This window comes from Orbicella faveolata, unplaced genomic scaffold (assembly GCF_042242905.1).
Source record: "Orbicella faveolata isolate gen_17 unplaced genomic scaffold, um_ofav_v1 contig_13, whole genome shotgun sequence".
NCBI lineage: Eukaryota > Metazoa > Cnidaria > Anthozoa > Scleractinia > Merulinidae > Orbicella > Orbicella faveolata.
Genome location: NW_028301540.1, coordinates 29134500 through 29160000, shown reverse-complemented (window position 1 = coordinate 29160000; position 25501 = coordinate 29134500). Strand labels below are relative to the sequence as shown.

At 40.2% G+C, this 25501-nt stretch overlaps 4 protein-coding genes across 5 annotated transcripts in view; 2 read left to right on the top strand and 2 right to left on the bottom strand.

Annotated features, from left to right (window-relative positions):
* LOC110065549 (uncharacterized) overlaps positions 1–3417 on the top strand; it is a 9234-nt gene extending 5817 nt beyond the window's left edge. The window contains exons 6-10 of one of the 2 annotated variants that reach the window (XM_089285983.1): positions 288–362; positions 484–649; positions 1052–1114; positions 1540–1827; positions 2393–3417. In XM_089285983.1, coding sequence (XP_089142109.1) covers positions 288–362; positions 484–649; positions 1052–1114; positions 1540–1827; positions 2393–2589 — 789 coding nt within the window. In that variant the 3' untranslated portion in view covers positions 2590–3417. The remainder of the gene's footprint in view (positions 1–287; positions 363–483; positions 650–1051; positions 1115–1539; positions 1828–2392) is intronic. The other variant, XM_089285985.1, reaches the window with a different exon arrangement.
* Positions 3236–10940, bottom strand: LOC110065558 (uncharacterized). The gene is made up of 7 exons (XM_089285999.1): positions 10859–10940; positions 8048–8114; positions 7533–7692; positions 6338–6582; positions 5750–5791; positions 5064–5241; positions 3236–4139 (listed from the first exon to the last, which is right to left on the bottom strand). The coding sequence occupies exons 1-7, from the start codon at positions 10859–10861 to the stop codon at positions 3632–3634; spliced, it is 1203 nt and encodes a 400-aa protein (XP_089142125.1). The 5' UTR covers positions 10862–10940; the 3' UTR covers positions 3236–3631.
* A 276-nt stretch (positions 10941–11216) lies between these two features.
* LOC149115909 (uncharacterized) lies at positions 11217–18109 on the bottom strand. The gene is made up of 10 exons (XM_089285988.1): positions 17889–18109; positions 16614–16727; positions 15933–16062; positions 14991–15303; positions 14256–14456; positions 14056–14133; positions 13753–13918; positions 13094–13156; positions 12725–13012; positions 11217–12002 (listed from the first exon to the last, which is right to left on the bottom strand). The coding sequence occupies exons 2-10, from the start codon at positions 16717–16719 to the stop codon at positions 11806–11808; spliced, it is 1542 nt and encodes a 513-aa protein (XP_089142114.1). The 5' UTR covers positions 16720–16727; positions 17889–18109; the 3' UTR covers positions 11217–11805.
* Positions 18110–20409: 2300 nt separating this feature from the next.
* LOC149115908 (methyltransferase-like protein 27) lies at positions 20410–24336 on the top strand. The gene is made up of 4 exons (XM_089286006.1): positions 20410–20543; positions 21043–21230; positions 22172–22550; positions 23155–24336. Exons 2-4 carry the CDS (start codon positions 21102–21104, stop codon positions 23331–23333), a joined length of 687 nt encoding a protein of 228 aa, XP_089142132.1. The 5' UTR covers positions 20410–20543; positions 21043–21101; the 3' UTR covers positions 23334–24336.
* The last annotated feature ends 1165 nt before the right edge of the window (positions 24337–25501 follow it).

The following is a 25501-nucleotide window of genomic DNA, read 5'->3' as shown; positions in this document are numbered from 1 at the left end:
AATGCCAAGACCATTTTTCCACAATCCCAGAATGATTGTCTTTTTTATACGTGGGTTATGACTATGGGCTCAAATCGAAAAAACACTTCCGCACGCAAACAAGCAATGGAAACAAAACAAGACAAATGAAAGTACGTAATAAGTAATTGGAAGTAAAAAAAAAAAAAAAAAAACCAGGCAAAGAAAGAATTATGTCAGTCAAGCGATGGAAAACGAAAAAAACATATTTTCAAATGTAAATTTTATTATTAAAATAAGGCCTAATGGCGAAATAAACGTTTCTAAAGGTCATGGCAGGATATGATGAAGGTCTGGATCCAAGACAGCCACCGGATCTTAAAGTCCCTGAGTATACTTCACTGGTATGTTATTGTTTGACAACATGTGCTGTTCATTATCAACTAGGTTTCATGTAAATGACCATTGTTGTACTTGTATTTATCAGTTTTGTTTTATTGGGCTTCGTTTCTGTTTGTTTACCAGCTCACAGGAAAGATAGAAAACGTGAAGATTGGGATTTTAAAAGAAGGCTTTGGTTTGAAGAATTCAGAAGCGGATGTCGACAAGATGGTCAGGGAAGCCGCTGAACAGCTGGGGAGTAAATGCGGCGCAGTTGTGGAGGAAGTGTCGATGCCAATGCATTCTGATGGTAATTAAATAATTATGTCCTCTAATTTAAAATCTAATCTTGAAACGCATACTGGTACACTGCATGAAGCAGAGATTCATACATTATCCCCCAATCAAAGTTTTTGTATGAGAATAAGGCATTCACGTGGTAGTTTGTGCAGGGGAACGAAGATGGAGGCCCTGTGTGCAAGGTTTATAATGTTTATAGCCGGCCCATGAATTCAGGTTGAATCAATTTCTGTGTATATTTACACAACATAAGAGGTAGCCTTATGTAATTTTACGTTCTGTCCGCCTTTCTACTTGCTAAACCTGTGCTTCTCTCCTTGGTTTTTAGTGCTGCGGGAAAACAAATCAGTTACTTTACGTCAAGTCACCAGCCTTCTTTTTCTGTTTTATAATTTTTTACTTTTCATGCCAGGTTCGAAGGTGTTTGGAGCCATCTTTCAGATTGGAGGCAATCGAATGATGTTTGAAGGAGCTGGTAAGATACCGTTGCTATGGTTACAGTAAAGTTGAGGGTGGCTAAGAAGGGAATGTCCTTGGAAGCCAGGGCAGTTGAAATATCGCTTGAAAACATGTGCTGTCGTGTTCTTAGAACAGTTGGCTGCTTGTCTATATCGTGCACTTTTGAACTTACACAGGAATTGAACAGAGTCTAAGCAAGATGTGTTCCACACTGGTTCTCGAGTAGTTAGCAACCTTACGAGGATTAAACTGAATCACCCTGATAATATTTCGTTTAGGCTGTCAACAATTCTTTTCTATTAAACCATCTTGGATTCTTCTTTCCGCCATCTTGAACGTCATAGTAACGTTCAGGGATTGTGTTCAATACGGGATGTCGGCTTGAAGAGAGATTTTTCTGGACGTTTAAACTGTTGAAATGTTTCTTTGCTCTCCTCATAGGTTTTGGGACCTCTGCCGAGATGTACTATGACACAACTCTACAAGAAGCCGTTTCTCGAGGCCTAAAATGCCATTCAAACGATCTGTCAAAAAGCTGCAAATTTGTCAGGCTGATTGCAAAATACTTACAGGAAGAGTATAACAGCGTTTTCTACGGAAAGGCGCAGAACTTGGGGCGAGTGCTTTGTAAAGCGTACGACGAGGCACTCCAAAAATATGACGTGTTGATTCTACCGACCATTCCCAAGAAGGCACCAGTCTTCCCGCTGGATCATCCTTCCCTGAAAGGTCTGGATTTCTTTTGTTTGATAGTTGTTACAAATGACAGGACGTTTGTCGTTACAGACTTCTATAAGGGCACACAAAAATCTCTGGGCTTCTTTCTTTTGATCAGTTTTGATCGTTTGCTAGTTTGCCATGGCAGGCTGTTATAACAGCTCTGATGAAACGTTAATGTTCACCGGGGATTAGATTCAGACTTATCGGCGCACACAAAAATCCGTCTTTCTTTTGATCGGTTTTTTTTTTATTAGGTACGGATTTTTCTAAGTAATGGTTTTCCAACGTAGCTCGAACACGCGTATGGAGAACTTTATATTATCGATTCGGCGATTGTCTCTTAAATTTCCTAGGCAGAGTATTCCGCGTTCTAGGTGAGAGATGACAAGGGAAATGAAGAAAATGGGATTTTCGCAACAGTCGAAATCGAAATAAAACCGAGCATTCAAATTTCTTGTAAGACAGTCGAATTTCAATAGTACATGAAGTTATTCAAGCTATTTCGTCGCAGTTAGAGGTAACACTATTAATCAATCTATACACTCTGAACCAATGAAAATTCTTTATTTTGCAGAGTATTTGGTAAAGGCATCCGAAAGTAACCGAAACACTGGCCCTTTTAACGTCACAGGCCATCCAGCCCTGTCAATCAACGCGGGGTTCAGTGATGGCTTACCAGTCGGTATAATGATTGTGGGAAGAAAATTTGACGAAGTCACTGTTCTGAATGTTGCTTACGCTTACGAGAAGATCAGGGATGCGAAAGAATGAAAACAAACTGGCACATGTTCTGTAGGACAGATGAAGCTCTAGCGTTACCAGTAGGTTCAAGTTATCATTACATTCGTTGCAGTCTTCACAGAAACATTCTGGTTGAGAATTTGGAAAGAACAGTTGTAAAGCTTGGGACACGATTAATTTCACTGCCACTCAGATGGTGCCTCATGACTGTTTGACATCTCACAGTTGAGTCAGTTTCCAGCAAATGTGAAAGAACATGAATACCACTTTGGGTTATAAAGTCCTGCTTGGTGTAAGACTGAACCTATTTCGCTCAATCCGGAGTCCTATGCACTGACCATTGAAAGCCTAGGTGGCGTCCGAAGGCACTCAGTGCAGTAAACAAGCATGTAGGTCTGAAAAAGCAAAGTGACACATTATGCAGCTGGCCAAATTTCACCTCATTTACATTTAAAATGATCAATGTGAGGGCAGAGTAAAACCACACCTAATATGGTAAAGTCCTGGTCAAATGGACTCGCAAATACATGGATTCAAGTTGAAAACTTGGATCTAATTGTGAGACAATTTGGCCAAGTTTGGTCAACATGCAACTATTTGCGAGTTCGTTTGGCCAGGGATTAAATCCCTCTTGTACGCCCCTTGGCCTTAAAAGCGAAATAAAGCACACAACATGCTCATGAACATCAGCGGTTTATATTTGATGCCATCTAAAATACATAAGCGTCAGTAACACTACAGGGAGACTGACTGCAACAATCTGAAACGATTTACTAAGTATCTGTATGAAAATAAAAAGGAAACAAAAAAGCAACGAATCCATGACAGAACTTAATAAAAAGACAGTCAACCAAAGAATACAGTGTGTCTGTGATTGAGCGTTCAATGGCACATTTGAAGCTTCCTTCCATTAATTTGCCAACTCATGATAAAAGAAGAAAACAAACTTTAGCCGTTTTGTTTCAAGCTGTAAAGATCAGTTCACATTCTTATACAGATACGTATTAATCGTTTGCCACCGAGAGCCGTGCTTGAACTTCCTGTGAACAATACAAGGCAAAGTTAACGCGCATCACTCCCGGATGTAGATATTGCCGCGAGGTCCATTCACTTGGGTGAGGTGGTTCAGTCCGTTGGTACCACAAGGATCGTGGGTAGGCCAATTTCCGGTGCGCGTGTTAGATTCGAAGTAGTAGTACTCCTTCAGCCGCGAAGTGCTTTGAGATCGTATCAGATCAGGACCTAGGGTAGAACCAGCGGGATTTCCTGCCGAGTGAAGAATTAGCTGATCTGGAACGTAGTTGTGACACTTGGTTGCAACATTCTTGATGATGCGGCACTGTAGATTTCCTTGCTTGAAGTCCACCAGACTTCCGGTTCCTTCTTTGCAAGCGATCCAGTGGTTAATGTTAGATTTCACCATAAACTCGTGACCCAGGTCATTCCACAGGTTGAAGTCCATTGCGTTATAGTCAGTCTCACCTTTTGGGGGCGTGGTTGATGGGTAAACATTCCCAGGGTAGTTGCTTATTGGCCAAGTTGGGCGTGGAATGATGGCATTTGAACCAGATCTGAAAGACCTAGTAGATAAAAAATACATACCTCTTACTAACCGAGTTCGAGGGCCGCACTGTAAGTTACGTAACTAGTACGGACCGAGAAGACGAGGTTAGTAAGATATTTATTATATCTCTACTGTGTGTCTGACGGGCTCGGGAACGATTTCTATTCACGCGGAACGACTTCAAATTTTTGACGCACCTCGAAAGCAAAACGGCTCAATTTGAAATCATTGTTAAGTAGGTTTTAATACACAATTTTAGAAATAAAAGAAAGTTTTACTTTAACTTTTACTTGCTAAAAAAGTTAAGAACACCTGGCGATAAATCACGAAACATTTTGGCAACAAAAACAGCTCTAAATTTTAGCGAGCCGTACAGGAGAATACAGCCCGCTAAATTGACCAATCACAGCGCGCGTACTAACTGAGAGATATAATAATTGTCACTTATTTTTTGCTTTAAAAGTTCAAACAATATCAAGGTGAAACAGATGACGATAGACTGAATGAATGAATGAATGAATGAATGAATGAATGACTTTATTTAAGTTTCAAAAGTATTTAGCTTAAAAAAAAAAAAAAAATTGGGGACACTATTTACACGATAAAATATACCTTAGCTACATAAAGTTAAAACTATTTACAATTTAACAAATCAACTGAAAGAGTAATGTCGTCGTGATCTTGAGCCAAATTCTCAAAACCCAAATCTCCTAGAGACGTTGCACAACCAGTAACAACTAGATTCGAAAAGGGTTTACCGCTGAACACCACGTAATGCATCCTTCAAACATCACACAACGTATTAAATAGTAAGCAAAATACCTGGTTTGACGACCCAGATGGATGGTTATATAAAGAACCGGATGGCTCACAAGTTTTAAATACTTGAGATTAAAATCTCCATTTTAGTTACTTCTATCAAGGATAACCAATGCCTTACTTGAAGTTTGTAAATGTGTAGCTGTACACTAGAGTCCAGCCTCCACCGTCCGTCTCTTGGTCGCAGTAGGCCTGGACCGGGTTACCGCCAGGTTTAATCCAGTATACACCGGACTCGGCATCTTTTCTCTTCTCTTTTATCTCTTTGCACGACTCTGCTGCGTACTTTTTCGTCAGACCTTTGATGGAATAAAATGAATTTTTGAACTTTTTCCAATCTCTTTTTCTCCCTTCAGTAATTTTATTCTGGTACAATCAGTTAACAAAAAAAAAAAGAAAAAAAAAAAGGATTTTAGCCCAGGCCTCGGGCCTTCGATAGAATAAAATGACATGTTGAACTTTTTTTAACTTCTTTTTTTCCCCATCAATACCGATGGTATTTTAGTACGATCAGTCACGAAAAAAGGTTTCAGCGTAATAAAGACCTCGGGCCTTCAATATGATGAAAGTGAAATGTTGAACTTTTCCAACTTCTTTGCTTTTTCTTTCCTACAGTGGTTTTATTTTGGTACATTCAGTTAGTAAAAATGTTTTATCCCAGTCTATTAGCAAAAAATTGAGACCTCAGATAACAGCTATCACTAAATAATAACTGTTATTTCTCAGCCGTCAATTTAAACTTTGACAAGTTCTCAGTTATCAGTTAAAACTCATTAAGATCCTTGTTAAACAAAAGAAAAGTCATACCAAAAAGCAGCTCTTTTTCATCGCAGTCAGGTTTCTCTTGCCCTATGGGATAAAAAAAAAGGAACATTATTTAAAAAGGATGGGAAAAAAGAACAAGAACACTAGTGAGGATGATTTCTGCAATGCATCCATTACTTCAGCAGAACGTTGCCAACTCATATACTCGTAACCTGAGCTGTGACCACGCTAGAAGCAAGTCCTAACGATTACAAAACAAGGCTGAAATGTTGGGCATTGACTGAGAGCTTTTTGTACTCGTTTAAAGTTGCATGGGGTGAAAGACTAACGCAAGCCATACTAGGTTTATTATTCCCATAGTTGTGAAGGTTGATCTTTACCCTTGACATCAAAGTTCTACAAGCGTTTGTTTTTTTTCACTTGCCTCATCAAGTTTCATCCTTTCTATTCAAAGAGTTGATCATGAACTTTCTAAAATTCTCTCAAGAATTCGAGAGAGCTTTGCTTGTTTGATATATGATGTGATCAACACTCGCGTACTTTCAACTCGTTAGAGTGATGGTCGACAAAAGCTACAGAAAACTCTCTTTGATATTTATATAAACTCCTGCCTAAAACCTAACAATGTACCTCCATTGCCGCAGTACCGTGCTCTTTTGATGCAAGCACGAGGCAGCTTGTAGATGAAAAAACCGTTGCATTTCTTTATCATTATTTGCTGAGTCTTTCCACAGCACGTATTTCCAATTGTGTAGCAAATGGTTGCTTTCTTGCTTTCTCCAGGCGCCAGATTATCAGGGTGTGGCTTGAGAAGGTACGCGGGGGACACAGCTCCACATGCAGGGGATTTCGGGCAAATTCCTCCATTTGGATTCCTATAAGATAGTTAAAGAAAGGTTTATAATGATGAAATCAATTATGTGGATTTCAGGTTAGCAGATATCAGATTTAATGGAGGCTACGCACAAAATTACCTTGAAATTGATGGAAACCTGAAAGTAATGGTTTTTATACCTAATCGTACCTTTTTGGTACCATTCGACGGCATATCAGGCGAGTTTGGTCGAGCCATGGCTTGTATTTTGGCGAGACGTTATCTAGCCACAATGCCCATGGTGAGACCAAACGGGCCTGATATCCTATCGAAGCTACCGAAAAGGTGCAATTAAGTATTTACCGTACTCAAATTCGGCCAAGTCAGCATGATATCGTAGCCATATCAGGTCAGTGACTTGATATCGCAAGATATCAGGACAGTAGACTCGGCTTCTGATTGGCTAATTGCGAAATTGGAACGGTAAATTAAGATAAAAAAAAAAAAAAAAAACCACAAAGAGATATAAACCATAAAGGAACAAGGGTGGTGAAGGATGGAGAAGATTGACACAGATTACAAACGACGAACTTGACAAAATGCGCAAACCGTGACGTAGCTCCTTTAAGTATGGTGTGATTCGGAGCCGAAGCTGAATGTAGCCTGTCAGAGTAGACGCCATTTTCGGTTATTGTTATATACGTAAAACAAAAATCGAAAAAGGCGTAAGTTCTCACAGGCTAAGCCGGATGGGACACTATCCTTCCAAACACAGGCTACCCAGTAAAGCAGCCAGGTTCCCCCAACATTTCTGGCCAGGGTATAAACATTTAGCACAACGTTAACGGTAAAGCGCAATAAGAGAAAAGAGCCAAGAACACTCCGAGGGAGAACATAAAAATTACTGCTTTGGCCAGACTGTTAAAAAAGGTAACCCTTTATTCTGACACCGTTTCCATTTATATTAGTTCGAATTCAATCTCACTTTGCATATCATTGAACAAGACTCACAAGGTAGCCATTTTGTCTCCAGCTTTGCCCATGAATCGGTACCAGACCTCTTTCCAATTGCCCCGTTTGTCCGACTTGTTTGTTAGTTTGTTAGAACCAACCGCTCGATCAGGTCTGCTGAGTTTGCGGTAATTGGAGCACGGGTCGTAACCGTATCCACCTTTGAAACAGAAAATACATGTTTTAGCTGTTGGTCGTGATGACTGGCGGAGTGAATATTTACAGTACATTCAACTCTTGCTAAAATTGTAAGCTATTTTTAGTATTTGAAACAGATAAAACACAAGACTAACAAAACCAAATGTGTCCTTACATAAAGTATATTCACTGGGAAGGTAAAAAGAATTAATTATAAGTTAAGACAATAATGAAATATTAGTGTTTGCTATACAGAATGATTCAAGAACTAGATGACTACTCTGGTTTCTAAAAGTTATCGCAGTGGTTTGTTTCTCCGCAGTTCACATACATGGCTTACTTTCACATTTTAGAGCATGTAGAGTGATTCAACTTACGTGCTCTGTCCACTTCAGTGAGGCATATAATCAGCAGAAAAAGAATGGCTAGGGTAGTCATTTTAACCTGAAAATTAAACGACTGTTGAATGAGAATGAGTCGAGTAGTATTTTAGACCTAAACTGCAGCGAGGGGAGAGGAGGGAGTACCCCCCGTCGGGGGACCCCCATGAAGAAAAGTATGAGCGTGTTCGTTGGAAATTTTGAAAAGAACCCCTCAGATGTACCAAGACATACTTTGTGGGCGTGGCTTGAAACGTTTCCACCCCTAAGAGATACCAATTCTACAAAAGCACATTAACTGACATTGACATCATTAAACAGAGTGAAACCAATTTAGTTTGAACATTGAATGGAGATCTGAATCGTTGCTAAAACTGTTATCTTTCGCTCACATTTTTCGAACATTTTCGTTTTAACACAGATCGCGAGTGATCAAGATTCCGAGAAAAGCGTACAATCTTCCATCAGAAGGCAAACAATTCTCGGAAAATTACGTCATGACGTCATAACGTCATACTTAGTTATGTCCGTGGATTTTTGCGGTTTTTTTTTTTTTTTTTTCTGTGCCAACATTGGCCAACATACGCCCGTTACCGTATCCACATTGTTTGACATTGACTCTTTTCGACCTAAAAGGTAGAAAGCTTCCGTTGTAAACCTTTTTAGGTTGAACACCCTAACTGGTACGAAACCCGCTTTTTAGCCCATAAAATGCTCGAAGTCCTTTTTATATGGTCCCTGGGGGGTACTCCCGTAAATTTCAGATAGGTGTGTGCTGCGAAAGGTCTTAAGCCCTGACCCTACTTAAAGATGGAGTAAAAGAAAATTGATAGCCTATTTAAGGCCCAAACCCGAAAAACTGACATCCAATTCAAGGAAAAAAACAAAAACTAAGCTCGGAATTCGTGAACGGGTCAACTTTATTTCGTTCATGCAAAATTGGAAGTTTTAAAAAAACATCAAGCATATAATTTATTTTCTGTTCAGCCGGGCATTTGCGTACTGCAATTTTAGCTGATACGATTTAGGTACCCTATATAAGGATTACACGGGGAACACAATGCCAGCAGGGACAAAAATGATACTCTATTTATCGAGATCCTCAAAAACCATACTCTATCCCGCGGCACATACCTATATAGCCAATATATGGGAGTACCCCCACCCGGGGTGGGAGTGGTGAATAGCGTTATCCAATCTTGATTAACATGGGCTAGGCCTCCTAAGATAAATAGTTTGGTAAACGCTAACCACGTACCCGATAAATCACAGTTTTGGAACGTATAATTATTTTCAACAAAACACTATCGCCCTCTGCGGTAAGCTAGGATGGGATAATTTCTATATCAGATGGAAAAAGCAGAAATTGAAATTAATGTTTAAAACTATGAATTCGAATGATCAGACTCCGGAGTACCTAAAAGGCCTATTTAAACCCTTCAGCAGGGACTATGGACTCAGAATTAAGTATTGAAAACAAATTAGCTCTGCCCAAGACCCGTACCGAATTTTTTAAACGTAGTTTCTGCTACAGTAGAGCACATTTGTGGCCATGATTAGCTTTCCGTCTAACGTCAGAGCCATTAGATCTTTTATTAACTTTAAAAATGAGATCAATCGCCAAATGTCCTCCTCACACTCTCACACAATAAACATGTATATCAATTTTTCTCTCTCCCTCTTTTTTTACTCAATCTTGTAACTGATGTTTTTACGGTGTTTAAATAAAGTGTGTATGTGTGTATACATAGATGTATAAGTCGAGGACAAATTCTCATGAATTCGCAGGCAGGGAAATATTACTTTAGAAAATAACACCAACAGCCTTGCGTGTTCTTTTGTATGTTAAATGCAAATAACTATTTTGGTATGTTTATCGAGCATTTAAATGGAGTTTTACTGATAGCTGAAAAAAGGTCAAAATTTTCACTGTCAGCTGCGAAAGACGCTGTCTAGAACTTACGCAAAATCTTCAAGTAAATAACAATGACAAAATCCAGATTGACGACGGGTATAGCAGCCAATTGGCTATTTAACTTTTCGTGAACTTTTAAATGCACTCAGAAATTCCTTGATCACCACGTAGCTGAGTCTACTTACAATCACGACTTCAAAGTTTAATCACATTTTCGTTTTAAAAATTCAGTATTGCTCACAGCTTGAAATATTTCTTTAATTTGACACAATGGAACAGTTTCCATTTGGTAACAAGCATGCAACACAGAAGAAAGGCGGCGCGGCCTAACAGAGTTGAGAGCGAAAAGAAATCATACAACTGATACAACAGGAAGTCCCTACCAAAATCCTGTCTTTTTAAAGCAAGCTTGTAAAGTTTCTTATGTTTTGGATATAGTTTTGTAGTTTTCATACGAATATAAGTACCAAGTGACTCACCGACACAGAATTCCGACTTCAGTAATATGTTTACGTACGAACTGGGTCAAATTATGTTTCTTGTGAGTTTTCCATCATCCGCGGCTCTTAAACTTAAGTGAAATTGAGGGAGAGGTGCTCTTGGTCTGAGAAACTAGACTAAATTAAAAGTTTAACAAAAAAACAATGGGACTTTAAGAATGAAATCCCTTTTAGAGTATTTAGATATTTCATGGTCAATAACCGAGAAACTAGCCTCCGATTAGGGTAGTTGGAGATCATTTCTTCTTCGTACAATACCCTGCATAGTCTGACCCAGCCAATTTGGACTCAGCTGATATAAGTTCTGAAAACTGGCGGAGGTCAAACAATTTTTTTTCTCTTGAAGGATCTACTTTACACTCTCATAACTTTTGGAAAGGATGCAGTACTCACCATCTTGTTGTTACTTCGGGTCCAGTGGCAGGATAAACAAAAACTCCTTCAGTGTTTTAGCTTTAATTACAACGGACCTTGATTTGACGCATACTTGTGTACATTGGTCAATTATTTGATTCTTCCTTTGTCATCGGCAGTCATAGGTTTGTTGACAGAGCTTGCTCCTTGTGCGTAATTAAAAGGAAATTTCTAGGCGTATCGTGGGGGGGGTAGGGGGTGGGAAAACGCGCCCGCGTTGATTTTGGCGAAACTTTGTGACTCTTGCTTTAATTTACCAGGGAACGTTATAACGCGTCAGTTTTTTGGTCACGTGACTATCGTTTCTCTTGCAATGTATTCAATGACGACAACCACCACCAATAACCAGGCTTTATTCAGAGAAAGCTACAAGCGGGTTTCCAAGAGAACTGCTGACCAATGTTAAGATGATTAATTATAACAAGTAAAATAGAGGCGCATTTTAGACTTTTATTCAAAAATCAAACTGAAGCTACCAACTTAATATACCTGTCACATCAGGTGCCCACACTTGCGAGAAAACCAGTAACGAATATTTAGATTTTCGATTTAACTATTGTCTTCGTGTCTCTATCGGCATCTATCTTATTGCCTATCAAATGTTAAGAGAGATCTAATCGGCTTATCATAAAAAGTGTACCATACTTCGGCTTGCCAAACCAGCCTTCTTCCGGTACAATGGGATTTTACCTTGGAAAGGGTTTTTTTGTATAGTAGTGATCGCGGTATCTGCGTAATACTAGAAATACGTAAAACTAAAAATGATCAACAGGGTAAATTTACGATAAGGTAAAATAAAATAACGATAACATAACAAAAAATAATTAAAATGCTTCTTCCCGTATCTCAAGACCACCAGGATAAATTGTTCTTATGGCTAATGTGGCTTGATCCTGATACGAGAAAGTTTAAAATTAACCATTCCATTATTCTTTCGCATCTCTAATCTTCTCGTAAGCGTAGGCGACATTCAGAACAGTGGCTTCGTCAAACTTTCTTCCCACAATCATCATACCGACTGGTAAGCCATCACTGAACCCCGCATTGATTGACAGGGCTGGGTGGCCTGTTACATCAAAGGGGGAAGTGTTTGGGATACTTTCAAATGCCTTTACCAAATACTCTGTAAAATAATAAACACAGAACATGTTGGAATTGGTTTCCAAACTATGTGGAACATACAGACCAAATAAGATGTATCTTGACCAAATAAATATTAAACAGTGTTTATGAAAGCTTAATACGCATTGCATTGCATTGCATAACATTGCAAGCATTACATAGCATTACATAGTATTACATAGCATTGCACTGCATTGCATCGCATGGCATTGCATAACATTTCATTGCATAGCATTGCGTGGCATGACATAGCATGGCATGGCATGGCATGGCATAGCATGGCATGGCATAGCATGGCATTGCATAGCATTGCATGGCATAGGATTTCTCAGCACAGCCTTGCATAGCATTGCATAGCATTGCATTGCATTGCATAGCATTTCATTGCATAGCATTTTTAGCATTGTAAAGCATTGCATTGCATAGCATAGCAAAGAATAGCATTGCATAGCATTGCATAGCATTTCATAGCATTGCATAGCATTGCATAGCATTGCATAACATTGCATAGCATAGCATAGCATTGCATAGATTTGCATTGCGTAGCATTTCATTGTATAGCATTGTATAACAGTGCATAGCATTGCATAGTATTGTATAGCATTGTACAGCATGGTATGGCATTGCATAGTATTGCATTACTTTAATATTCCTATCACTTATTCTTCATCATCATCAGCTGAATGTCTGACTTAAGACAGGGACCAATGCCTCTTCACTTACTTTCAAGTGATGGATTTGCCGGTGGGAAAGTTGGCGCCTTCTTAGGAATGGTCGGCATCAGCAACACATCGTAATCTTCAAAAGCTTGGTCGTATGCTTTAGACAGCTCTCGCCCTAAGTTCTGCGCTTTGCTGTAAAAAGTGCCATTGTACTCCGACAGAAGATAACGTCCATTCATGAAAGTAAGCTTGCATGTGGTTGGTAGATCATTTGGACGCGCTTTCAGACCACGAGCGCAAGACTCTTGCAGGGTCGTGTCATAAAACATCTTTGCGCTTGTTCCAAAACCTGGTAAAAAGGTAAAAATGGTGACACACCAAGCACGGTAAAAAGCAAATCTTTTAGGACAAGAAAAGAGAGAGTCCCTACCTGCACCATCAAGCATCATTCGCGTTGCTCCTTCAACAAAAATGGCCATGAATATCTTTGCTCCTGGGAAAGAAAGCAAGACTAACGGTATAGACCCTTTGCATAAATGGCGCCTACATTTAAATCACAATACTTACACATCCTAAGCCTCACATTCATGTGAAAAATACTTTGTCTGGAAACATCAGTACGAAGCTAAGGATGTACAAAGTATTGTTATTCAAATTTAAGCGCCATTTATGCAAAGGTCCAATAACTTTTTAAAGCTGTTCTTTGTTGACATGCGTACTTATAGCTACGATCAAACTTTTGGTTTGTAACAGGTTGTAGTCTTAATTGAGCAGTCTATTAAATGTTTGATGAGCCGAATGCCGTGAGAATGCTTTTTAGAAAGAAAGACGCTCAAAGGCAGCAAGAGAAAATCATTTTCTCTTGAAGGCGGGCTATATGCAGACTAGCCTGACTTGACTGATTGACTGACTGACTGACTGACTGACTGACCAACGGATTGAATGAATGACCGAGTGACCGACTAGCTGACTGGTTGAATGACTGAATGAATGTCTGAATAACTGACTGACTGACCTACCGACTGATTGACGGAATGACGTATTGATTAAGGGACCGACTGATCGATCCATTAGTTAAGTTTTAAATACCATCTAAATGCATCTTGATGGACACTTCCTCTACCGTTGCGCCTGCTCCACGTCCCAAACGGTCAGCGGCGTTTCTAACAAGCTCATCCACGTCAGCTTCGGAATTGGGATGGCCAAACCCCTCCTTCAATACAGCGAGTTTTAAGTGCGATATATCACCTGTTAACTGGGAAATAACGTTCAACAGTAAATGGCGCTGTCTGATACTCGAAAAATAATCAATAGTAACATAACAGCAACATCGCCAACCATTGATTGGTAGGACACTGATAAATGTTTTAGCCTGCCGGCGATATATGATACCTTTGATGAGTATGATTCTGAGACGGACAAGTTTCGCGGCTGCCTTGGATCCAGTTCTCCGTCAAGCCCTGCGATAACCTGGAAACAAGAGGCAGAGTTATAACGCCATTCACGAACATAATTGCGCGAGACGAATATTTTAGTTTTCCTTTTCGTTACATCAAGCGACACACCATTGAAATTCATATCGTCTGTCTTACCTCCAACATCAAAGCTGTATCGTGAACAGTCCTGGTCATAGGTCCCGTATGATCCAGAGTAAACTCCATCGGCATGATTCCCGTATATGGCACTAAACCGTGTGTAGGTTTAAGTCCCACAATGCCACACGCGGCAGCAGGCATTCTTATGGAACCTCCTTGATCTCCTCCTAAAGCCATGTCGACCTGGCCACCAGCGACCTGTTAGAAATGACGTAATGACTTAATAAAATAGAATTAACGGGAATTGTCAGTTTTTCTTCCACGGAGTGGCTATTCGTTCACTGTATTTGGATCGTTAATTATTACCGTTTTCGTGTGACGTCATCATATTCCAAAACTAAAAGTTACTTATCCTTCTAGGGTTAGCACTTGACGTTTTACAGTGATGACAATGATGTGACAAGCCTACACAACTCTTATCCACGTGTAATAGCCGCTTGTTCAAACAAGTGTATCTCTTAAGGATCTGCCCCTTTTGTTGGTGCACCAATATGGCTTCACCATACAAAGCTCGATAAATTTGGGTGAAATGCTTCTCCGAATTAATAACGCGCGAACAAAACGCCACACAGACCTAAATCTTGAGGAGATTGTTTATATATCAATAATTTATCATACTTCAGATTCTTAGCCTTCTTATGGTTACGATTTTTATTCTTGATTAAAACCAGCAATACACTATTAAAACAACGTAAAAGTCTCGTGAATTATTTTGTCTTCTCACAATCTTACCAAGGCGGCTGATCCAGATGACGATCCATTCGCCATTCGTGTATTGTCGTAAGGATTCAGTACAGGGCCTGTTACCGAAGTAAAACTTCCACCATCACAACACAAATTCTCGCAGACAGCCTTGCCAACGATGTGTCCACCGGCGTCCAATATCCGGGACACGACAGTTGCGTCAATATCCGGAACGAAGCCCTCCAATATCCGGGAACCATTTATCAAGGGCACTCCTGCTACACACACGTTATCTTTAACAGCCACTGTTCTTCCGTGCAGTTTACCGCTTGGTGCTCCTTTGATGTCACAGCGCCAGGCCCTGCAAAACAATGGCAAAAAACTTGTAGGTAGACTACTGCAGCAGGCTGGAAGATGGCAAGGGCAGCCGAGGGGGTCGGGGAGTAGGGGGGGGGGCATATTTCCCGGCTTGATCGCTTGAAAATTTAACCTTTTCTCCTCTGTATCTTATTAATAAATTCCATTGTTCACAGTTCCTTTATCACTAGTTCCCAAAACTTGATCCCAAAAATATCCCTTCTTCCCTTGAAATAAATGGTTATGTTCCCTTGTTCTCTAAAACCCCTGGGAGGCCCTGAATACTCGTGGGGTCCCCGTGCAAATAGTAAAATATATCGCCCATTCCTTACTTCTTTGGTAAGCATTAATACTCTTAGTTCTCAAGATAAAACAGAAGTATCACTTTATGGAATGTAAGTCAGGATTAGATATTTATATAATTGCCTTATTCCCTTAAGATTATCATCAGACAAAAACTTTAATTTTATTCATTTATTAATTTATTAATTTTCGGATACGTGCTTGGGTTCTGGTTTCTCGAACCAAAGTGTTAAGCAGTGCCAAATTAAATGTGACTGATCCACTTTAAATATTGGATTATTAAGTGGACTCATCAGTTTGGGAAACCATAGTTGATTTCACTCATCTTACCAAGCATTGTAAGGGTTATCTTCCAGTGCTGGTCTGTAACCTGGTGTCCGTGGATATTTCACTGGCAGCTTGGGATCTGGTAACTCGTACAGCCGCTGATAGGTATCAGCCAAAGTGCTGGAAATAGCCTCTGGAAAATTAATGTAAGAAGTAGTAAGTGCTTGTCGCGCTGAAGCGTGACAACGAAAGCCTATGGCCCAGTTTCAAAAATTAGCTTGCAATTGTTCGGTATGAACAATTTACACGCTACAGAATCACACATGTCCACACACAAAAAGGCTAAAATGTTGATAAGGTTAAGGCTAAGGCTGCACACGAGCCAAGTGGCCCACTTAGCGGCGCTTATCTCCGGTTTCAATGGCATGAAGTGACCAGGAGTATTTCCATTCCGCCGACTGGATAGATGCTAGGCCATCGCGGGGTTACCCCCCAAGCATTAATTTCGCCGGTACCCATTTATACACCTGTGTGAAAAGAGGCACTCTGAGAGTCAAGTGTCTTGTTCAAGGCTAGGACTCGATCCTGGACCGCTAGCACTCGATCCGAAGTCGACCACTAACCATGAAGCCATTGCGCCTCCACAAAATGCTGATCACCTCGTCAAAAATCAGCCACTTATCAATGTCTTGTTATAAAAAGTCAATATGTCTTGATTCACTGGAGGTACTTTTCTCGACATACTTTGGTATTCTTGTAGTTCGCTCTCTTCCACATCTAGTCCCAAGCCGTTTGCTATTTCCTTTAAACGCGATAAACTTGGTTCACGAACAGCCTGCTCCTTATACATTGCGTGACCTAAAAAAGACGACAAAACTAAGAAAGTCAGCAACAATGAAACACAAAAACAAGGACTGCCGTGACTAACTATTACTTCCAGTTTCAGGTAGTTCCGGTACAGACCGGGACAATTCCTTGAAATTAATTTCTAACTAGGTAGCAGACCTCAAAGCAAATGCTCTCTGGAGAAGAAAGATTTTGGTATTAGCAGAAAGAGCGCCTGCGAATAGGAGGGTAACATGGAGGCAGTAATGGGTTTCTGGTAAACTAGGACAATCATGAAAACGTGGGAAACTGTGCAGAATAGAGGTCGGAGCCACGGTTACCAAGCGAAGGCAAGCAAGATGTCGGGCGCTACAATAAACACGTGATCTGGTCACTCTTCTGTATTTCTCTTTTTTTTTTTTTTTTTTGAGCGGGGAGAGTGGCTGATTTTCTTCAAACTTATCTTGGGATTCTTGGCAATCTTCAGCCACATTTTAGGCCAAAGTGGAACAAAAACTAACCAAATTTGACAGAAATTTAACTGAAAATTTTAAAATGGAACATTAAATAGAGTCAACCCTGTGACTCTGACTCAAAACTGATAAACTTAAAACAATACATGCCGAAAAATGTCTTCCGGGAGGGGGAAAACCTCTATACTACCAAAGTCGATTTTGCCGTCGGAAATCTTATTTTTGAGTTCATGACCCGCAGCTAGGGATGACCCGAATGACGGGAGCCCAAGGAGACGGGTTGCGTGACTAAGCCCATCGCGATACGCACTGTGGTCTGGAGTCAAGCGATCGCGACTGATCTAGTGAAAACTTTTGCCAATGGTAAAAATAAGTAATTAATCATGCATGCAGGGTTCAATATTCTTTTGAACATGCAACCTTAACCGCCCGCGGAATGAAATCGAAAACTAATCAGTATGTCGATTTGCTCTAAGATGTTTGTGGACAAATGAAACCGAGATCACTGTGCAAATAAATAACATGAACTCATATGAATCCAACACGTTTGCTGCGCCCATGTACTGTAAGCTGCAGACACGCATTGTCGTTGTACAACATGTGTCGTGTACTTGAAAATCACCAAATCCAAGCCGGTGAATGAACGGAAGATAATAACATACCCAATTTGTCACGTTGAAATATCAATGACAAAAGTTGATACTACAAACAACACATTTACCGTGCTATTTCTCTGTCGTCGATGTGATCGTGGAGTGTGTTTGATTTGCTTCCCCGGATCACTTTAATATCAACTTTCTTTTGCTGAACATTAATTGTATCGCTTCGTTGGTCTCAGGACCGTCCAATGGGATCTGCTCCTCGGCGAACTTGCGAAGGGTAAGGTAGCCTCCCAGTGTCGCTCTTTATATGGCTCGTGTCCAATATTTGATCGTTGGCGAGTAAAGATTGCGTGACGAGACATGATGCTCTTACCAAGAGGTTCAGCAGTTGTCATTGTTATTTTTGTAATTTTGAGTCCTAGGATTACAGAAGGTTCAACGGAGGACACTGTGAGCCAAACCCGAGGGGGGAGGGGAGGGGGTACTCCCTTATATGGGCTATATAGGTATGTGCGGTCCCAAAAGGGTAGGGTTTTTCAGCTGTTTTAGTCATAAATGAGGTATCGATTTTGGCCATTTAGGGTATGGTTTAATTTTAGCACTCTAGTCTTGAATTGGGTATGTTTCTTAGAAGAGGCTACTTTTTCATCGTTATCAATATAAAGACCATCAACAAAAGCCCTTCATAACTTATGTTTAGGGCAACTGTGCCAGCCACTGCGGTCACAGATCGGTCATAGAGGGTATCGAGATTTTGGCCAGGTCATAAATAGAGTGGCAAAAATCGCAGATTTTAGTCATAAATAGGGTAAGGGTTTTGGGAAGTGGGCCGCACACCCCCACCCAACTTTTCTGGAAGTACCCCCCTGCCCCGGGGGGAACCAGAGTTGTGGTGCAATAAAGGTAAACAGCTTGATTTAGCCAAGCCTGGCCTGCACTGACGGACGCATTTCCGACTTTTTTACTCCGCCGAAAATACCATGGCCAGAGGCACGCGTACCTTCTGTGAAGCACGAAAATGGCAGGGGACGCGGAGTCTAGTTTGCAAGAGAAATGGGATACAGAAACTTTTAAATCAATAACAAGAAGAGAACAAAAGATGCATTGTTCTACATAAAAGGATGTGCTCGGCCGAGTAAAACAAAAGTCGGAAATCCGTTGGTCCGTTGGTCTGACGGAACAGTTCTTCATCGACGGTTACACGAACCTGGGTAACGATATCTGTACCAGATAATAACGCAGCGTGTAGCTGCCTTGTTCTAGCAGCTTTTCTCCACTGGATAACGATTTGTCGGAAACTGATTTATTTATAATTCTAATTGATACGCTTTTGTAGATAATGACACTGCGGTGGTCAGTTTTACATGTCGAGGACCAAACTACAAATTCAGAAGAACAGTACCCGTCCGAGAGCCATTGACAAATAGCCTTCACAGTGCAGTACCAAGGCGATTCATCACAAAGCCCGAAGACGATGAAAATTCAGATTTTTTAAGGATGCCATTCCGCTTTTTTGTTTTTGCTTTTTCCTTTTTTGTCGTCGTGAACATGTAGAGAAAATAGGCTGCGTGATCAAACAGCTTGTATTCAACGGACTAAGGTAATTTGCATATCGCGTGACTGCGCGTACTGCAACTGAATGCCGATACCGGTTTGTACATTTAGATGGGCTTATAATTAACGGAGGGGTTTATATCCGAGAGAGCTTATAAAAATATTTTGAAACTATCTATAGCTGCACATGTTGATTGAAATAGGTTTTCATTTACTGGTAATTAAGCCACAAAATACCATAATAAAATAAAACGATTAAAAATATAAAAAATATATAAATTTTTTAATCAAGCTACGATGGCCGAAGACCTAGAGTTTATAAAATAAAACGAATTCAAAACAAGAAAAGCTAGAGGGGGCGGGCGGGGGGGGGGGGGGGGGCTTATAACCGGATGTATTTTTTGGTTTACACGGATAGATAGGCCTATGACCGGAGGGACTTATAAGCGGCTCAAGCCATTTGAAAACAAATAGAGCGTGAATAAACAAAGCCATAGGGGAAGGTTGCGATATCTGAAGAGGTGAGTAGTATTAATTAAGCATTCTGAAGAGAGAGAACCACTAAGAAGGCCATGCGAAGGGCATAATTAGTATTATGAACAAGGCTGTTGTTTCCCTGGCAAATCTTGGGCTGCCTGTGATATCTTGGGTGTCATGTAAAACCAGCGAAATGGAGCATTTTGACGATACAACGGAAGATCACGCAATATAAACAATTTTTCGTATTTTTCATATGAACAAAAACCCGCCTCAATAAATAGAACAGTTGATCATGCCGATTTTAGTAAATATGCGAAGTTTCATTAGAATCCGTTCCAAAGTCATGGAAAATGATAACCCCAAACTTGATAATTTTAACAAACAAATGCATGCCTGGGTGCAGATGTTTCTTTCGTTGTAAACATTGGCGAATTTGGGGCCCCATATTTTCATGAATTTGCGATGGATTCGTATGAAACTACTTATATATACTAAATCCGACACGATAAATGGAACGGTGAGGTTTATTTGTTGTTTGAATGAAAAAATTTGAAAAGCGTGACCTCGTCAATAAGGTCTATGGAATAACGTCACATTCTTTCTGCGCAAAGGATTATGATTCCTGCTTAGCTTGCTTGACCTGTGGTCACCTGTGGTCTGCTCGCAAACATTTTCCCGATTTTGTTGAAACGTTCCGTAACGGCGATTTATCGAAACCTGAGGACGTGTGTGCCCGAGTGGTAAGTGCCGTACTTGAAATCCTGACGTTGCGTGTTCAAGTCTGGCTTTGTCCACTAAGCTGGAGATATTTCGTAGGTAGACCCTATTTCAATTTATCGGGCATGGTTGTAAATATTCAACTGGTGAATTATTTGTTTCTTCAAGTGACCTGCCTGAGAACAAGCTGGGCGCATTGACCGCTGAACAACTTGGACTGTATCTAGTCTATTTTGTATAATTCGAGCAAAATGCAAGTCACTCGCTATGGTCTCAAAACAAATCAATGGAGAGGTCAGTGGTCATTACTACGGACTGCGGACTGTGGACTGTAGATGTATATCTCTGCCTTCCTTACATTTATGGTTGACCTGCTTTTTACATTAATATATATATAGAACTAACTGCAGACTATATATATATATATTGCGTTTATGACCATTTATCGGGATTCAATTACTGTGTAGATCGAGACGGGGATACTGAAGTACTGACAAAAAGTTTTACTCTTACTGCTTTCAGTTGACGGTGCTGCCAATACATTGAACTGTACCGTTTGCAAAGGTTAATTTCAGCGTACAATGGCATCACGAGATCACCAGGCAGGATATTCAAAGTATTACGGCGGCCGATTGTCCAATCTGACGGCAGAATCAACAGACGATGACGTCAAGCGTGTATATGATAGCTGGGCAAGGGATTATGACAAGGTGAGGCAAAAAGTTTTATTTGAAGCAACCCCTGAGAATTAGCCGCATTCGCTGACACGCAGCCAGCAATTTAGGCCCGGGGAAGGGGACTCCTATATGAAAGGTCAGACATGCTCCTCGGAAAATTTGGATTAAAACCCTAAAGGAGATAAATTTGTGCGTGGCTCGCGCTTTATTTGACCCATAAAGCTCGATTACCAGCCGCGGTTCAGGAAAAGAGCCCGCGCTAGTAGACCGGACTCGAGAGACCTGCGGAAAATTGAGACTAAATTCGGAAGTAATAGCGCTTTTTCATTATTATTTCCTCGAGTGCACCCTAAACGATACTTTGACAGCTAAAAATAGTGGCGTTTCGTGATGAACCCCAGAAGTAAGACCAGAATCCTTGAGTTATACCTTTAAGCAAGACGACGACTACGATCGATCTTTTCATATGGGAGTCCCCCCCCCCCCCCGGGGGGGATTTGAGTAGAATTAAACGTGTCTATCACGATTGCGGTTTGGATTGCATTGAAAATAATATAATTTTAAAGCATTGTTACCATTTTAGTACTATTACAGTACTTTTTGTTCAAATTTTTAGAAACAACATGTTTTAAAAACATGTTTCAACAGAATCATCTGTCATCTTCAGGTTAAATTACAAAGTACAGAGTTGAATATGTAGTGTACGCAAAATGCTAATTGACTATAAGAACAAAAGGAAACATGACAATGTAAAATATTACAAAGAAAGTTTTAAATTAACATGATAAAGTTGATGATTTAGTGTAGGTTTTTCCCATTGAATATGAATAGCTTCTTTTATCTTAAGCTGGAGGAAAGTAGCGGAAGCGTGATCTAGGATACTGAAACAGTCATTGGCTCAAAATTGAACCATCGATTAGAGTTAAAATGTCTGCAAAACACTACGAACTAGCTCTATAATGTTTTCGCTTTAGGATATCAATTCAGCTGGTTGTGTCAACCATAAGCCGTTCGTGGAATTTTTCGATAAAGCAGTCGATGAAGTCTTCCAAGGGAGTATTGCGAAAAGTGAAGTCCGAATAATGGATGCTGGTGCTGGTACAGGACTAATTGGCGTAGAGCTTAAAAAACTTGGCTATGGTAATATCGACGCGCTGGACATCTCGCAAAAAATGTTAAATGTGGCAAAGGAGAAAAACGCCTACAAGAAACTCATATGCGCCCCGCTCAGTCACCAACGAACTCTTGGTGTCGAGACAGACGAATACGACGCTCTTGTCTGCTGCGGAACTCTCATCCTAGCGCATGTCCGGCCAGCGGCCTTTGACGAGATAATTAGGATGGTCAGAAATGGTGAGTGACCTTCTCCTCCTCCTCCTCCCCCAGAATGCTCCCCCTCCCTCCCGCAAGGTAAGGGGGCGTAGCTGAGTGATTATAAGGCGAGGAGGCCGCTAGATTTGTTCTCAGCAGGTAGTCTCAAATTCAACTCTTGGGTCACTCCACAGGGGACCCGAACACTCTATCAGCCGATAACATAATCATTTACATTCATGTAAAAATAAATGAGCTGTTATTTACCTGTGTTCCTATGTCTTTTTGAGCCGTTTAATAGAAGAGATTTGAAGGGAAAAAAACTCAACAAAAACTCGAGACGCAATCGGAGCATCATGTCTGCAAAGCGGCAGACAAGATGAGATTTGAAATGTAAACCGCCTTCGCTTCTATTCAAATATATAATCCCTTCTAAACGGCTCAAAAAGACACGCTGAGGAACACAGGTAAATAACATGCAGTATATTTATTTTACATGAATGTAAATGATTTTGTTATTGCTGATACATATTGTTCGGGTCCCCTGTGGATCAACTTATCTCTGTATTCGCTTTATAATATGCTCCTGCTGGCGTTGCCGTTGCTACCGCTGTTGTTTTATTTGCATTTTGTTTTGTCGTTACAGGGGGACTTATCTGTTTCTCTATTCGTTCAGACGGAGACGATGAATTCAGTGGGAAAATAGCTGAACTTGAAAGTCAAGGAGTGTGGATTCTTGTCCAGAAAGGGCGAGTACCTCACTACAATAACGACGATATGCCGCGGGAGTGCAGGGCTTTTGTTTACAAAGTTAGCAAGAACTGAGCACCAAGATAGCAATTTTAATTCTCCATACTCGCTGTCATACAGTCCCTTTGCAATAAAATCTGAGAATTCGGAACTACATCGAAACAACATCTCCTAAAACTGGTGCTTTTCTTTATTTATCAGCTGTCCTCTTGTTAATGTGGAACAAATGGAAGATGTTACTCGTACAGCGGCGCGAGGATATGAATTAGATTATTTTCGGGTGGTATAAACAATATTTCACAAACGAGCGAAGCGATTGAGAAAAATATCATGTTTAACTCAAGAAAATAAAATTCATATCCTCGATTCGCCGTGCAATTTTCTTTTTATCATATGGACATGAATCTACCGCTCGCCATTTTCAGGGAGTTTCCGCAAAAAACCGTGAAAAAGCTGGAAATTAATGACGTCATAGATAACCTGAAACAACGCCACTCTGGTCCCGGAGGCTGCTTTGTATGAATGTAACGGGTCGCAGTCTACTTTCCACTAAAACGCTCGTGTCTGTGTAATAACTAAATATCAGTCACTTCATCTTGAGACGGAACGAAGGAGCCACTTAGTGAATCATTTCCAAGAAATGAATCGAAAGAAAACAAATAAACAGTAAAGAGGTTGGCAAAGGGATTTTGCGTGACGCGTGATCGCCTCAAAATTAGCAGCTTGATTCGTAATTGAGACCAAATTAGCCGCGTGGTGCGGGACAGGAGATCATAAGGTGATGCGTGATTTGCTATTTTACAAGCACGTGATGCATGATTTACCAATTAGATTTCCGTGATAAGTGAACGTTCTTTGAACTAGAAGGATAGCATTCATTCAAAGTAAATATAACTAGAGTCTCAAAAAAGTTCATCAAATCGTGGCAGATGTGACACCATTTTCTGGTCTTTTTCTTCCTTTTCTTGAACTTGGTGTCTTTGATCTTCGTGGATCTCATGGTACTATAGGTCTAAACAATTGTGATACAAATTACAGGAATAAGTCAATTGAAAATAATTAAACTTTGCACAAGGACTATGAGCTTCAGTGTTATTTTTGTCCATTTTGTCGACCGATCATTTTTGGCAGTGCATCAAACCAAGAGAATATGACACACCATATCCAAATCCGGCTATCGTATAAAAGATTTGAACGAATTTCGTCCAAAAGGGCTGAAACGATAACACACGTTAGAGTTTGGTGTCATTTTATACCACTCGAGAAGACAGTGTAAGCAACGAGAGACTACACAAGGAAAACGTTTGTGTGCCACTTAAGGTCATTCTTCACATTTGCATCCCACATCCTTACCGCACATTATTTATGGCGTCATTAGCGCGCGCTCGTGCAATAGCATAATGAAAACATGACGGATTTGCCTTGATATTGAGCTCTGTCAGTTGAAAAATGGCTCTAGCTCACCAACGAGCACGGGCACCCCCAATTTTTTTTCTAGTCATTGTAATCAACTAATCATAAGCTTTGCGTGAGAAAAGACTGATCTAATTTCTATTGCTGAAAGTAGAATAAATAAGAAAAATAGCAGATATACTGTAGTCTTTTCTATTTTGCAGTCGGTAACCACGTCAAGAAATTTGGTTGAAATTTTCAATTAAGGATTTAGCTTTCTGTCTGAATCAAACTTAAAATGTTTATTTGTGTCCGACAACAATGTATTGACTGTAGTTTAATGCGTGTTCTTATGAGTCTGGGCTCACAATGACTGGGAATGCGTTCTTATAATAAGCATTAAATAATGCCAAAATGGGGCATTTTCAATGCCTCACTGCTCCTTAATGAGCATGGGCACCCCCCTTTTTTATTTCAAAATTGAAGTTATCATATGACAAATATTCGGTGGACAAAGTTTGAACAAAAATCTATTGTCACTTTTATTTCAGAGGAATTACCTTAATAAAGGTTGTCATAAAGACATAACTGAATTCAAAAGCCACGTTATATTCTTTACATGGGTTTCTCTTTGCTCCATCCTCGACTAGAGCGGCGCCTGTTCACAGGGCACATGCTATAAAAGTTCTTTCAACTACATGTAAGTTCAAATATCCGAGGAATCCCTTACATGTTATTACATTTACAGTTACTGTTGTTAGTAATAAACGTCCAGGTTGAAGCACTCAATGTTCCTTTCTTCAGCAGAATATCTGTACTCCACACCACAGCAATTAATCAACCAAACAGCT